We start from the raw sequence: 17,000 nt of genomic DNA, 5'->3' as shown, positions 1-17,000 counted from the left end.
GGTTTTGGAAGACCTGTTGGGTAAGGAAGAAAACTATTTATTTTGGGGTCATAAGGTCAGATGTCAAGTTTGTTTGGACTGGCTGAAGAAAATTGGTTTTCACATGATAACTTTTGTTCCAGACTACATTACACTGACCGAAGTCTGATAAAAGAATAATGGTTTCTACAAATTAAATTTATTCAAGACTGCATATCTTGGTCAGATCACAGACCACTGGTCAATAAATTCCATGGTCATCCACTAAATGGAAAGCAGAAATGATGATTCCAGTGAACATGCTCGTAAAACCAAGATTCAATTCACACAGAAAGTGAAACTTCCAAAAAGAAGTGTATTCCACATTTGCAGAACAAAAAAGAAAATCATTATTTTAGTCTGGAATATGGTCAAGGCATCAGAGAGGATAATTTTAAGGTTACAGTTGTTGTTTGCTTGGTTTTTCATGCAAATACATGTAACATGCAGAATAGAACTTTTTATTATGAGGTAGACTGTTATAATTATACCATTGACTCACTTTTTTTTTTAAATGAAGGGTGCCAGTTAGCTACTTTTTTGTAAAACCTAAAACACTGATCCTGCATTCATATAAAACAATTTATATAATACCAGAATTACATCAGTCACAAGTATTTTAATTTTTCTCTGAAGTTCACATGTAGTCTGTTTGCATAATGGTACATTATATAGAATTGCAAAGGTAACTGTTGGGTAACACTTCCTAAGGTAAAGTTAGTTATGATAATAACATTTACACCTTAAATAGATTTACAGCTGAAAGCAAAAATCTTAAGTCACCAATGTATCAGCTGAATAAATAAAAAAGTTTAAAAGGTGCACTGAGGTGAAAGAGATGGCAACATGACATGTTTAGCTTAACGTGCAGGTTTTAATAACAGCATTATTGATACAGCAAATCTGATGACCTGGTGACAAGACTCAACTTTTTAATCATTTTTGCATGCATCTTGATTTGGAACAGATTGCACTCCACAGGCAGGCTCAATTGTGGTTACAGAGATTAAATAAAGATCTAATTTGGGGTTAATTCTAGAGCTGAAATTATGGGTGCAAAAGGGAGAATTTTCTGAAGAAATGAGAAATTTAATGAAGAAATGAAAGCAGGATTATGATTCATCTGCACAATTTTTTAGAAGTAAGCATACATCCTATAGTTCCCAATCATGGAATGAATCATCTTATTTCTGCAGTTCAGCTATTCATAGCATTGTTGAAATATAATTTGCTTGAAAATCACGGTTGCTGGTCACATTCAGCAGGTCCTGACTAGCATCAGTGCATTTATATAATAAAATTGATTGTGGTTCTAAATGTCAGGTGTTCACCCAAAGATCTCTTAAGGTAGGTTTTACTGTACATTACATCTTCACATACAGTGTGATCCGGGATCTAGAGCAGGGTAGTGTTGTGTCACAATACATAATACAGTAGTAGTCTTTATATGTACTACTGACACGAATAATCCTTCCTGTGATGCCATCATTCTTGGTACTTCACATACAGACATCACTTGCATCTAAAACCCGAAAGATCCCTTTATACTTATTGGCACATTTACTTACATAAAATTGATGTAAAATGTTTGAAGAAGCAAGGTTACCTTCCATAGTGGAAGTTTTACCTCAGCAGTAGGTATTACAGAGTTATCTTTTCTGGCAGACTTACATGGCAAGAGGTATTACAGAGGTATCTTTTATGGCACACTTACAAGGCATGAGGTTATTTTGCATCTGACCAAATTGGATAGATGGTTTTCCGATTGGATTTGCATCACGGTAGAATTTTATTGTGGAATAGTTTTATCAAAAAGAATCTAGGCTTTTTCTTGAACTTTCTTTCATGTGTGCAATTGCACTGAAATGATTTAAAGCCACTTTTATTGTGCACTTTTAGAGGAGTTAAAATAATAATAACTGTTGAGGGTTAAATGCACAAAAAATATTCAGGTGTGAAATAAATTCTGGTTTGAATTGAAGGATGCACAAAGTATTGCCATATTCATTGTCAGTAATATGATATCTGTTGCTATTGTCTAACTTATCCTTTCTGTTGGCAAAATTCTAATCTGTGCTAGATGCACTATCCTCTGGTTCTAGAACGTATAAAAACGTATATTGATGCAGTTGGACTGTACATCATAGACCCATGTGCAATAGCACATTGTCATTCTTCTCTGGATGACATCTCTGTCAAGACGTAGAAAAAAATGTTCACTTAAAGAAAAAATTCCGGTGATGTTTTGCTGCATCAAGGTCTAATATTCATATTTGTTTATTTGCAAAACATTACCATACAGTTCCTTATTACCAACCCAATCACTCCGACAATTGGAGGAGGGGAAGTATTATCCAAGGCACAAGCAAAGTCATACCCTCAGAAGGGGGTAGAACTTAGCCCAGTTATGGAGTCTGATTCCAAGGTCTTTGATGCCAAGTAGAGAAACTTTTGTAGCTTGTGCACAAGAAAACACGTTAATCATAGCTGCTCCTATCTTTCTACAATAGCACATTTTCTTCTTTGGGAAAAAGTCATGTTTGGCTTCCGTCATAAAAGGTTATAGTGCAGGCCATTCAAACACACTTAAATCCTCCATGGGTTCAGTCATTGGAACAGATCCTCAGTGAGCAGATCTTATTCGTATTTAGAGTTGCAGAGATGTGTATCACTACATGATGCTGCAATGGTAACTATCATTTGTTTTATGCACTTTTGCATAAATCCCATATGAACCTTTGAGTGAGAGAACATTTGAAAATCGAACACTTTAAAGTTTTTTTCTAATATGTCATAAAACTATATATAGTCAAACCAGACCTTTATTTAATCCTTTATAATCACAGTTGCTGAATAGAGTCTGCTGGTGGAAAGCAAGATTGTTCTTTACTGAGAAGCTTAACAAATGATGGAAAAAGTTGAGTCTGGTTATCAGTTTTGTTAGTCAGTCAAAATCCTGTTTGCAATTCACCATTCCATCTACAGGGTATTTGGCACATAGTTCAGAGGTTTGTATTTATATATTGTGAAAGCCTACACAGTGCCAACATCATAATGGAAGAGCTTACTCTGCTTTCACTGTTGCAAGAATGATACTGCCTTAAATTTGCTTGTGGAATTTCATTGTCTGATAGCAGTCATAAATTAAGTCTTTATCTTTTTTCTTATATTAAGTTATTTGCTTGTTTCCGGAAGAATTTATTCTATAGATTTTTTTGAAGGTCTGTATTCTTTGTTGCTTTATTGATCTTACTCTTTTTATATCCTGCACTCATAGTCGAATCTGCCAGTCAGAAATCGTCATATGTTCACCTTAGTGCATCTGCTGAAACGTATTTGTGCAAATATGGACAGGCAGTGGAAAATTGTAAGTTATGTGCTCCCCTTGTCTCAAATTTGAACAACTTAATTTGATTGGATGCGGTGGTTTGCTGCCACATCTAATGAAATTCACAGACCCAATGCCCAGAAATATCTGCTTGATATGGCAAGGTGTAGATAGGGTTATCACATTGGAACCTTGGACAGTGAAGACCTTCCTCCTGAAAATATCTGACACTGGGGTCTCTCAATATTTAAGGGTGAAATTTGCACTGAAAGATCACTCATATGAGAGACCACCTGACTTGACAGACTGGATTGGGAATGCATGGATTTATTGTTTATATAGTGTTAGACCTGTCATGAGAGACCAATTGTCTTGACAGGCTGTGGTGTTTTGGCAGAAGGGGTGGTCTTTTAAGATTGGTAGTACTTTAATATTAAATGACTTATTTATGTTTCTGCATCTGCATATGGTACTTATTTCCTTCTGTTGTTCATTTTATGCTCTGCCATAAACTGTACAAGGATTTATCATGTGAGTATGTTCTGTATTTCCATTCCAGGTTGTTTATAAGAACTGCATTTAGTTTTATTTCTCATGCAGTACAGTATTGGCATCTAACGAGCACAAAATCTCAAGTCAGATTTGTTTTTGCGAATTTCGGCTCAGGTTGATGTAATTGTTTTAAAAATTAGAATAAGCAAGACAATTCCAGATGAACTATCGCTGTGTACCACATGTTTAGAAAATTTATTTGAAGGTATAAATGTTTAGCCATGGGCCTTAAATGTAATTCTGCATGTGATGTTGAGTGTGCTTCAGCCGTGATATTATTGCATTATGCGAGTAAACAGTACCATGTCATGATCTGCTGTAAAGCACTTGACTATACCAAGCAATACTAAAAAGTTATCCGCACTGAGATAAAATGGTTTATCAATTTTGAGTGTATGACTAGATGTTATACCTGCACACATGGCTGCCATTAAATTTTATGCAATAAATTATGTTTGACCTGACAAAATAATTGCTGAGAATGGTTTCCTCTGGCTGTCCTAGTGATGAATCAAATCTGAGTTGTAGGTAATCAGAACACTAGATTCATATATTTAACTTTAATTTACAGTCATTTCTTATTCACATTTAAAAATTGTTTTCACTTCTAAAAGCTTGAAAATTGTTTTCTTCTTTTATCAGGCCCAGGTCATAAACAGGTTTTCACTATGCAGAGTTGCTGGACCAAAACGGCCACCACCAACCATGCAACTGACCACAGAAACAGTTACCCATATGTAAATGGACGATCACAAAATCATGAGATTCACCAACAGTCCTTTGATAACCAGGTAATGCCAACAATCTCAACAAGTCTGATAGAACACTATTGCTCTGTCACAGCTCAGCAAGGTTATGACAGCTTACTTGCCAGCTCCCTTGTCCCAAACTGAACCAAGTCACAGTGTGTGCTTGCAGAGTCTGCTTGCACAAGGAAGGTGAAGAAGTACCATCACTGATACAGCATTTGTTGGTGGACTGCTTCCTCATACTAAATTGAACCTGGTCACAGTACTGTCAGTTGGTGCTTGCTCAAAGAAAGGGAAGAAAAAAACACACCAGCAAAAAGTAATATGTCAGCAGCTTTCTTCTGTAGACAACTCTTTCTCTCGTTTGCAATTGCGTGTACAGCTAATATTTTATTTTCTTCTTTAAATATGTTACCTGGTCATAATACATTAGGAGTACATCCTCTAACTCTCAGATCCAAGCCTCCCTTGATAAGAAAACTGTTTGCAATGTCTTTTTGACATGCTTAAGCAAAGTCATTTTTTTACCTGGGTGAAAATTATACTAGAGTGGCCTACCCTGAGATGTATCTGCATCAAATCCCATCTTTCATCAATTACTGTGTCTGCTTGTGTTTATAAGCACGCAGTTGTAAATACCAGATCCACTTGTGTTTTTTTATTAATTGAGAGATTCTTTGGAATTGTGTTTTTTTATGTAGGCAGTGTACTATGGGTAGTTCCTATTTCTTGCTCAATCTTCATCATAGTTTAGTCATGTGATTGATATAATTCTTGTCAGCACCATCTTGCCAGTCCTGTTGATCTATATTACTTAAAGTTCAAGTTGGTACTGAACCTTGTTTATGAGATCTCTAACATAACTGACTTGCTATTATATGTAAGATCATTCTTGTATTTTAATCCTTTGTATCCTCTTCACTGTGAGTTGAATGTGATGCCAGACTGATTGCACCAGTGAATGCAGTTTTCCTCAAAGGATGTTAATAATGGGTGACCATAGGGGCAATATTATGAATATTAATTCTGTTGAGTATTAAAGAAATTTAAAGTAAAAGGAAAAGAATATCCATGTTTTGGTGGGTTTTTTTGGTTAATTATTCCTACAATTTTCCTGATTTGGATGTGGCATATAGAACATTTAATTGACTGAATAGATATGTCTAATTCAAATTCATAATGACATTTTATTACATTCATACTTGTTTAAATTTCAGTCTAAACAAAAAGTAAGATATTCTAATTCATTTCAATATTGTATAGCCTCAAATTCAGTCTATATTGATTGACATTGTGTAGTAATAATTTTTTCTTCTTCTGGTATTCATGTAACCGAAAGCTTTTGCAACTTCTACAGAATCCTTATATTGGATGGGAGGACAGACAGGCCTTCTCGTCAAAAGTCTGTTTTGCCTTTCTAGGTTCAGTCATTTCTAAGTTTGTTATTTTCAGGACATTTTGTTGATTCAGGGGATACAGACAGTATAATGGCTACTGGATCAGTCCTTCCTTATCAGCCAGGAGCCAGATGATTTACCGGGCTACTTTTTCTTTACACCCAGCTATTTAAAAAAATAAAACCTTGGCCACTCACCCTTCAATTTTAAATATATTGGAAGGTCATGCAGAATCCAGTTCGATAAGGTCAGTCTTGACTTCGATGACCTGGTGCAGATACCTATTTTCTCATTATACCCAGTCCTAGCTTTAAGGCAAGTACTGGACAGTATGACATGAGAGCCCACCTAACATATTCCTGGACAGTCGATAGTGCCATAGAGCATTCTGTCGAGTAAGCTGTCTTCTTCTGGAGCCTTTCGCCCAGGGCATCTGCAGGCCACCATATGGAGTCTGAAGAGAGCTGAGCCTATCAGAATATGGAGATCTCGCTTCTTGCCACTCAAAGAAAGAAGGCATGATATATTTCCATTATTATTTCTGTTATCCTGAATATACAGTGAGTTTATCTGCTAAGCCCATAAAAAGCTAATCCAAGTCTAGTTTCGTTATTTGTGGGTTCATGAGGTTAGTTAGAGCAGTCACCACTAAGCATTTGAGAGCAACAACTTTGTCCAAGCTATGTAATGGATGCCAGAGCTAGTATTCTCAAGCCCTTACCTCAAAAGCCTTTTTTTTCCGCATAACTCATTTTGACCTAGTTGAACCTTTACCTGTATTACAGGAGGTTACCTTCCCAGTTTGTTCAGCATTTTTCAGCACAGGGTCCTCTACTTCTACTGGACTTGTAGAGGTGAAAATATATGTGCAGGCATAAAATTCTATGCTAACCCTAGCTTATATCTCGTGCAAAACTCAAAGCTGTTTCAAGTATGTTAGATAAATGAAGACAGGGCTGAGTCCATGATTAGAGAATGAACCCTCTCCTCAGAACAATTATACTTATATTATGGTTGGATAACGTATTTGAAAAGAAAAAAGTTTTTTAGAATAAATTGTTTCTTCGGTCTTACATGTCCATTGATACTGCCAGCACACCCTTACATGCCCTACCATCAGCTAAATTCCAGGAAGAGTGCAAAGCCATTGCAGTAGTAACTGTCGGTTTACGTGATTTGGCACCAGCTTCTCTATCCAAGAGAGACTACTCTAGTACTTTTGTTGCTAAAACAAGCCAAATGACAAGGAGGAAGTCCCTTTTTTTTAGCTTGGGAAGACTGGATTTGCAAACTGGCGATGTACTCCTAATGTATAATGTTATCAAAGAAAGATATTTTACTCTTAAAATTGGTTTCAGATGAGCAGCTAGAACTTTTTATAACCTCAGAATTTTAATTGCAATTGATTGTTCATTTGTGTTCATATACTGTAAGCACTCCAATAAGGAAATAATTTTTCTTAATGCAACAAAATTCAAGCAAATCTTTTGATAATAAAGTGTTTAAAAAAATGTATATAAACGTAGACATGTATATTTAGCATTTTATCTTATTTATAAAACAAATTGCAATGTGCAGTTTAACTCGCATTGTAATATTCAGTTTTATTTACATGCATATTATTTCAGATTTTAAGATTGTAACAATTAAAGTCATCAAGAAAGATCTTACAAGATACTGTCATATTGATGTAGTCTTTTCTTGCCATATGCCTTTCATGGTTTGGGGAGACCACCATCCATTAACACCAGATTCTTAATGCATGGGTCAATTTGTATGTATTTTTTTAATGTGATGACCAGCATTGAGAGACTGTTTTATGCTCACAGGTGGAGTGGTCTCAAAATAGGTTTTACTCTAATAATGACATCAAGTTTTCGTGAATAACTGATATTCCATATTGTCTTGTATTATTGATATTGTCTCATACTTTTTAGAAAATTGATATATGCTTGCAAAATGGTACATATTTTTTGGCTTTCAAAGTGTTTTAAGTTATTGTTTATATTATTGTTGTTGTATTTCTTTTAATCTAGTTTACAGAATGATTTTGAAATATTTGTTTACAATATTTTTGAGCTGTTTAGGGTTTTAAAAAAATTAAAGCATGTTGTTATATTGAATACTTGCAGTAGATTTTAGGTTCGAGTCTCAGGCTCGGCCAATGTGGATATGTGAGAAAGCTTGCCGGTAGCTTCTCGTGGGTCGGTGGTTCTTTCTGTGGTTTTCCCGGGTTCTTCCTCCACCATTAATACTGGCCACCATGTATAGCCTATCTTGTGCTGAAAAATGGCGTTAAACCCTATAACAACAACAGCAATAGACTTTCTTAATAAAGTATAAAATAATGGACTGATAATAAATCCTGAACAATGACCTATTTCTGCAGATATGTCATACACAAGTTAGTCGCACAATTCAGTTAAATATTAGTAATTTTACACTTTATAAAATGTTACAGAACAATTTTAGGGTACTATGTTAAGGTTTTTGTTATACCTTCAGATCATATTTTCTTTTGCATTGTTTTTCCAATGATTGTACTGCTTTCTTAGTGTCTTTTTCAATAACAGAATAAGACTTGTGTTTGCTAAAATCCTCTCGATTATAATGGTGATGTGCTACACAAGTTCATAGAACATAAAACATTGTTGTCACTTAGAAATTTTGTACAGGTATTAATGTTTAGAATGGGCATTGAAAATAACAGTTTTTGGATATAAAATATGAAATTGTTTTGAAGAAAAGAAAAGCAGACATGTTAATGATAATGGGTCAGGAATTTCACCAGACACCAGCTTGTAACCAAGACAACATAAAATAAATTGAAATTTTTAATACAAGTTGTTAAACATTATTATATAAAAGTTAGCCTCAAAACTATTTTAAGTCCATGCTTCTCATTTGCTTCTACCGGATGAAGCTACAACCTTGGGGAATGGAACCCAGTTGTGAAACTGTCGTAGACATCAGTTGACTTCACCCCAGTCATATCATGCAGTTTAAGGTTTCTTGAAGAGCATTTGAATGAGTAGAATAACACAAGCACAACACTTCCTCCTTGAAAAGTGCAGCGATAATGAAAAGTGATTTCAGTCTCTACCATGCTTAAAGAAATTAGGAAATAAACAATTTTAGCAAGTCAGTATATTGTCTAACTTTGAGCTACATCAAAGTTTGCAAAAATTAAATGAAGCATGTTGGCTAAAAGCAGAATCAGATTTTTGCACAAAAAAGTTCATTGGCACTTGAATTTCTCAAGTTCTCACCATCTTTGACTCCTTACATAGAATAACATGTTTGATTACATTAATTTAGATTAAAGAGGCTGCACTATGGATTTTTCCTTTCAGGATTTTTGTTTTTCTCATCCATCTTCATTGTGCACCTATTATAAACCAGTTTTGTTTAACAGTTTACTCTTTCTGGTTATATTTCTTTGAAACTAATAATGTCCTGATTTATTGATGCATTATATATTTCTGCAGTCTTTCTTCAGAAATTTGGTTTCTTTATCATTAATTTAACCTTGAAAATGAAATGACATTTATCAGATGCCTGAGCAAACCTTGAATATTTCAATCGCCAAATTTGCTGCATTAATTGAATTTAATTGCAATCAGAAAATTTTGGTCACCATTGCAGATTTTGGCAATCACAAGTGCAGACACAATAACTTAGACTAGTTGCATTTTTATTTGCTTGTTTCTGTTAATGTTCTACAGATGATTTCATAGCAGCTATTCTGAATCACTTTTACTGCTGTATTATTAGCCTACGACCGCAGCGGTTTGAAAGCCCATATGATTTAAATATTAAAATAATCAAGGATTTTAAAAAAAATGCACAAAACTTAGTCATTTCAATCATCATTTTATAATTTGTAACCAGATTTGTACCAAGGGGTGACATCAAGGGTGTTGTAGTCTATCATCTTCAGTAAGCTCCAAATAATTCTGCAAATTTCCATTACTTAGTGCATTACATCCTTGGAGCTGTGCTGCTGGCCATTTTTTATTCAGGTTTCTTGAGAAGTATTAAAGGCAGTCATTTCAAATGTTTTCTCCCTCTGTTACTGAAAATAGAATTTTCCATGAGTCACAAAGGACAGCAGTCAGGCTCATTGTTCACCCTGAAAACTACCATTTGGTTTGAAACACAAACAAGATGAGTGTTACATACATGGTGGTGAAGATTAGAAATTATAAATCATTGGATCAAATGGCTACAGTTTTAGGCATTATTTTATACCCTTGATACTTTTCATTCTAAAAAATCACACATGGATTACAAAATGCTGGGATCATAGGCAAATGCTATAACTTTTGCATTGATATATGAATTAGAATCTCAGTAGGTGAACACCAAAGTGATACTTCCAGAGATCTGTAGTTTTAATTCATTACAGGGGGTTTTGAGGGTCTTAAAACACCAGCTTAAGTGATATGGGGTATTATAGCAAACTGTTAAAGGCCAGTGAGAGTTCTCTGTGGCTTTTATCTTTTGTTTTTTAGCACTGAAAATTCTAATGTTACATGGGGCATCTATGACCCCTCCCCTCCCAATTTTTTTTCTTCACAAAACACTTTCCAAATTTCATGCATTGTACATGAGGCAGAATTGTGGCACTTCCATTTGGGTTAAATGATGCATGGGGTTTGGAGAATATGGAGAAATGTTTGGTGAACGATATACTGATCCATTTGTAGAAATATCACAACTCTCAATAATTCATTTTTCTCATCAACATGATCCTCAGCAGTTATTTTATGTGTTCAATTTTTTCTGTTGGGATTTTCACATTGAAATTTTATATTGTATGACTTTTTATGTCAGCAGATCTGTATTTCAAAGCCTAATATGAACTGAATTTTGTTGCAAGCATGCATAATATCACATAGTCCAATATATATTGAAGTTTACTTTTCCATTTGTTTAGATTATGTCACATAACTTTTTGGTCCCATATACATCCTGAATCTTGGACAAGTTGATGCATTTTTTTATATCTAGTTCTCTTAAGTTGACATAGCTTGTTGTGATCTCTGTATAGCATATCATGCATCCACATAACTAACACATTTTTCTTTATTATACATCAATTGCTTATATTTGTTAAGTGCAAATATTGTACAAATATTATTAGTCACAAGCAGGGTTTCACCAGACTGGTAAACATTTTGTAACCAGCATATATTTACATTACTAGAAGGTGATGTATGTTATATGTATAAACTGAGCAAATGCTAGGAGTAAAATTATTGTCTTTGTATTTTTCTGGTAGTAATTTGTAAATATTTGAAAGTTATTTTGGAGAAAATGACTGCCAAGTTGAACTAAACATCTAGAAGATCTTTTGTTCAACCGGAGTCCCTTTTTCAGTATGAACTGTAGATGTAGAGAAAAAAGTAGACATGTATACATAGATAAGTTTCTAAATTACTGTATATACTCACAATTTAAATCCAACTGTAGACAGCATTGACCCAGATCATTTATTGCATAATGCATTGGCAGATCTGGATCTATGCAATTTGTTAATAAAATGAACAATATATACTCTGATCTGATGGCATATTTTACAGTGGTGGATCGGGGTTAATGTTACTTATAGTTAAAACGCAACTTACTAGCAACTATATACAGTATTACAAGAAATTACAGTTTTTGTGCATTCATTTTCTACCCACATGTCCTCTTAGTTTCAGAAATGTACTCCTCACTTGAGATATTATTTTTGTCATAAATATGCCTAAACACCTAAGACAGATAATGTGTGAAAATGAATTGCTGATTATCGTCGGTGTACATTATGCCTTTTTATCAGTCATGCAGTGACATATAGGAGCCCTGTAGTAATCATCTGATTTTCTAAACCACATCTTTGTCATCTGAAAGAAAGCAGTTATAGCAAATAATTTGAGTTTGCTTCTCAGCCTTTATTATACAGCTGCCATAAGGCAGAACACATATCGCATTGTCTATTTAGCCATCCTGTTGCCGATTTCATTTCCACAAAATATCTTGAGTTCTTCACTATCTAGTTACCAGACTTTGTCAATGGCTTGCACTTAGTGTGAGGAGGAACCCTTTTGATTGTTGAGTCAAAATGTCCTGGCCACTGAAACAAGAAAAATGTCATGTGCACCAAACTTATGGATACATTGCACATTTGGTACGGAAGAAAGGCCATTGTCACTGTTACTGAAAAGGAGACATGGTTTTCACACAAAACCATTATTTCTACATATCAAACGTGGACCGAATATTGCAGATAGCTTCCACATGGAATATTGATTTGGGTCATAAGGTACAAGGTCAGGGTCAAAGTAAAATGATTTTGGCACAATACTACCAGGACAAAAGTGGTCAGGGTCACTATTTGAAAGGGAAAGCAAATGGTTTCTGTAAAAAAAAATTGAAGCTATTTGATCATGAAATGTCACCAGATTTTTTTGAGACTTGCATGTTGTGTAAGAAAGAAACCTCTAGATTTGGAATTCAAAAGTTCCAAAGTCTTGATCACTTTTTTGAAGAAAAAGAAGATTATTTTTTGCATAATAGCCTTAGTGATTTGATCTATTATGGGAACTTGTACTTAAGGTATGGAAAATATTTTGGGTCATAATGTCAGTGGTCAAGGTCATTTGTCACGAAGGAAGATGGATTTTAAAGAGTAACTTTTGTTTTAGAGTAAGTTCATTGACCAGACTTTGAGGATGACATGGACTTCAGGTAATAAAGAAACCTATGTCTCCTGGGATCTTAAGGTAATACATAAACCCCTTTGGGGTATAAAAGTCCAAATTCACAGTCACAGTAGATCTTTTAGAAAATAATGGTTGCTGCACATTAAGTTAAATTGAAGATTGCATCTTCTGACCAAAAGTATGTGTTATTGAGACCCCTAGATCAGTAATCTCTAATGCCTCACAGCTGGCTCTTAAAACAAAGGCATGCACATTCGTAGTGGTTTTGTTGATTAAGATTAAATTAAGTTCTTACATACCTGTCTTATTCATCATTATCTGAAACTTTTTCCTGCCTTCTGTATAGTTATATGAGTATGTGCTGGTATGTAAAGTCCATGAAATTTGTCTTGTTTGGGACCGTCCATTTAGTATGTATGCATGGAGGGCTGAAGAGGGGGGTTAACCCAAATGCATATGCTTGCATTTGTGGGGGGGGGGGTCTACTGATAATGTATGTATGCATATGAAATTGGGGGGGTGAAACCTCTATAATAATTTGTCTAATACATAACCTGTTTGACTGGGTTTAGTTGCCGTTTGAATTTTAGTGGACACTAGACAAACATTTTATAATTATGCAGCTTATTTCTTTCATGCAGCCAGACTTTCAGCATCATTGGACTATCGGTTATATTAAACATGTTAATATTTTTAATCCTTGATCATTTCTGCATGGATTAAATATAGGTCGTTCTATAGAATTGGTGGGTGGAGTGACATCAACCGTACATACACAAGTTGAGGTGTGTGTAAAGAAGTATACGTGTGTACAGGGAGGGGTCAAGCTTTGCCAGATTTTTGTGTATGTATTAAATGGATGGTCTCTTTAGCGATAAATAAAGATTGTTTATGCCGCTCATGTGATGTTACGGGGATAAAACAATTATTCATATAATTACCATTATTTATCTAACAGTTTCATGTGACTTCTTCATTTTTGTATTTGTCTGTCTCACATGCGAGATATTTCTCCATCAGGCACTTTGTGCAATTATGCATATATAGTTTTGTGTGGTTATTGAGATTAGATCGTACAATCTTTAATGTATTTTCATTTAAAAGATTTTTTATACATGAAAAAATGTCATTCATTTTGCCAGACTTTGCCATCTTGATTGATGTAAAATGATATTACACTGTATAGCTCATTTTTGTTGAGCCAACCTTGGTGGGAAGCTGCACATAACTCTTACGTTTCTAGTGGACGTAGAGGCATCAACAGTTTCGTAACATTTAGGATAGATTATCATGTAAAATATATAGTTCCTAAATCTCTTTGATTGGCTGTTTATCATACGTGGGATAAATCTTTATGAAGCTGATGCAATTAATTTTAAAACATGCTCATTTGACCCTTTTACATTGGGGTTGGGGTCACCAGCTTAGAAGATTTGCATAAAGTTTTTGGTCAAAAGTTCTTTCATTTAAAAAAAAAAAATGTTTTAAAAATCCCCTGTACATTGCCATTATACTTGACATAAAGTCATTACAAAGTTAAGACAATTTTTTCTGTGACATGCTGCATCTATGACCTTTGAGTCAAGTCACAATTGCAGAAATTTGCATTAAAATTTTTCAAGTTTTTTTTTCATTTACATACATTTCTTAAATCATTTTTTTATAGATTTTATTATACTTGGCACAAGTCACAATAATCTAAGATGACTTGATCTTTGACATGCTTGATTGTCCCTTTTATGGAGTCAAATCAAAGTTGTCAAAAACCTTTATTAAGATTTTGTTTTAGGTTCTTCATTGGCATATATTTCCTTAATTCATTGATAGATTTTCTTCATACTTGATAAGAATATGAAATGGAAATAATTCTTTCTGTGAAATGTAGACTTGCCATTTTGATTGTGGGATCAAGGTCCTAATCATATTGTCACATTTCCTTAAATATCCTAAACCGCTTGATGGATTTTCTTCATACTTGTTATTAATCCAACCTTAAAAATCCTAATATTTGAAAAGTTGCCTTGAAAACCTCATTGAATTTTCCCAGGGTACTCAATGAATTTATCAGAAGGAATACAAAACATGGAACTGAATTCAGTATATCATTATTTAAATTAAACATTTTGTTTTACATATTGTCCTAAAAGTACAGAATTATTAAATAAAATGGGATAGGTTTTTGAATCAAATGACACACAAATTTTCATCATGCTTGTTTGTTTTATTTACAAGTTTCTGCAGCATACTTGCTCAACCATTTCCAGGGTACTCAGTGAATTTATCAGAAGGAATACAAAACGTGGAACTGAATTCAATATATCATTATTTAAATTAAACATTTTGTTTTACATATTGTCCTAAAAGTACAGATTTATTAAATAAAATGGGATAAGTTTCTGAATCAAATGACACACAAATTTTCATCATACTTGTTTGTTTTATTTACAAGTTTCTGCAGCATACTTGCTCAACCATTTCCAGGGTACTCAGTGAATTTATCAGAAGGAATACAAAACGTGGAACTGAATTCAATATATCATTATTTAAATTAAACATTTTGTTTTACATATTGTCCTAAAAGTACAGAATTATTAAATAAAATGGGATAAGTTTCTGAATCAAATGACACACAAATTTTCATCATACTTATTTGTTTTATTTATAAGTTTCTGCAGCATACTTGCTCAACCATTTGACCTCAGTGTCAAGGTCACATTTTGCAGTATGTTTTGATTGTGTTATAGTTTTCTTTCAGCAGGTACATTCACCTCATCATGAAATAACTCTCCCTATGAAGTAGAGAAACAGAAACGTTTATGTGATGGTCTTTCATGTGGTGTATGGTATTTGTTATCACTGGTACTTTTGAGCTATTGGGAGAATTGCCTCCAAATTTTACAGACATATTCACCCCAAGATCTTGTTTGTCTTAAATAAATATGGCACCCCTCAGGCATCAAGTATGTCTGCCATGGTGGCCATCTTGAAAATCTTGTTGATGCTACTCCTAAACTCATTGACCGCTCTGGTGGCCTAGTGGTTAGAGTGTCTGCCTTGGATGCCCAAAAATTTCAGAGGTCATTTCAACACAGCAGATAAAAGAAGAATCGGTGTTATCTTAGATTCCTGGCAATTGTTTTCAACTAATAGAGTCTTAGACATATTGAGGGATGCATGTCAGAAGTGTATTAAAATGGAAATCAGTTTTATGCTACACTACATTAGTGGGGATTTTTCAGATTCACAAATTTACGTTTTCATGACATTCTGAACTCACTTTGCAGCGGTAAAACCACCATTAATGTTAGCCCCACACTTTTAAGTTGGAAGATTGATTTTCAATGACCAGTCAGAAAATGTGTGATTTATTTTTCTTTCTTCCCTGCAACTAAGTTGGTCTATGGATTTTAATTATCAAAATCTTGAGCAATTATCAAATTTTCTTAGAAAACACAGGATGCATTGCTACTGTCTAAATTGTATTCTTTTGCTTGCCTTTGTTTTAAAAGGTATTTAAATAAAATATGCAATGAATTATTTGTTGTTATTTTTTGTATAATTGACTAGGTATGGTAAATTGCTACAAAAGCTCTGTAATTATCCCATTACCGATGGGGGTGGGGCTTGTAGGAATTTATCCAAGTTTATGGCATGTTGTCTGCACTCAGTTACTAAGAAACTAATAATAGCTTGTTTCTGATTATATGTACTTGTCTATATTCAGTTCTATTGGCCTTGACAAAAAGGAGTCTAAATTTGTAATGGAATACAGTTCAGATATTAATCCTAAGAGAAAGGGCTGTGGTAGCTTGATTGGTAAAGCATTGGACTCGTAATTCAAGGGTCACAAGTTCTACACCTGCCCTGGTTTTGTTTCAGTATGTAGATGTGATATTCACTTAGCTTCCATTCCATTCCTGTGAAAATGGCCAATAATGTCTTCAAAGTGCTGTTAAAACCAATTAACGTTACTATAATCATAAGAGGAAATTATTATACTCAGTGCGATTATTTCCCTTGATATTATTTGATACCTATGTAGAATTATTTCAGTACAGAATGCTCACTAAAAGTAATTGCAGAAATTTGTTTTGTTCAAAAATTTTAATGCCTGGACCAGAAGAGCTTATGGGAATTACTTTTGTCAGTCTATCCATCAGTTAGTTTGTTATCGTTCCTTCTCCTAAACTACATGAAGGATTACCGTGAAACTGTTCACACATACAGTGTGACCCTGCTATAACAC

The 17,000-nt window shown here is 34.2% G+C and overlaps 1 protein-coding gene across 3 annotated transcripts in view; it reads left to right on the top strand.

The window, feature by feature from the left end:
- The window catches only part of LOC149797012 (uncharacterized), a 49,606-nt gene extending 33,318 nt beyond the window's left edge, over positions 1-16,288 (top strand). For all 3 annotated transcript variants that reach the window (XM_089961669.1, XM_089961671.1, XM_089961672.1), the window contains one exon: positions 4,541-16,288. In XM_089961669.1, coding sequence (XP_089817795.1) covers positions 4,541-4,791 — 251 coding nt within the window. In that variant the 3' untranslated portion in view covers positions 4,792-16,288. The remainder of the gene's footprint in view (positions 1-4,540) is intronic.
- Positions 16,289-17,000: the final 712 nt, after the last annotated feature.

The sequence above is a fragment of the Sinohyriopsis cumingii genome, chromosome 6 (genome assembly GCF_028554795.1).
Source record: "Sinohyriopsis cumingii isolate HCF-2022 chromosome 6, ASM2855479v2, whole genome shotgun sequence".
NCBI classification, from domain to species: Eukaryota; Metazoa; Mollusca; class Bivalvia; order Unionida; family Unionidae; genus Sinohyriopsis; species Sinohyriopsis cumingii.
The sequence above is the reverse complement of the archived record's forward strand: the minus strand, read 5'-3'. Positions and strand labels throughout refer to the sequence as shown.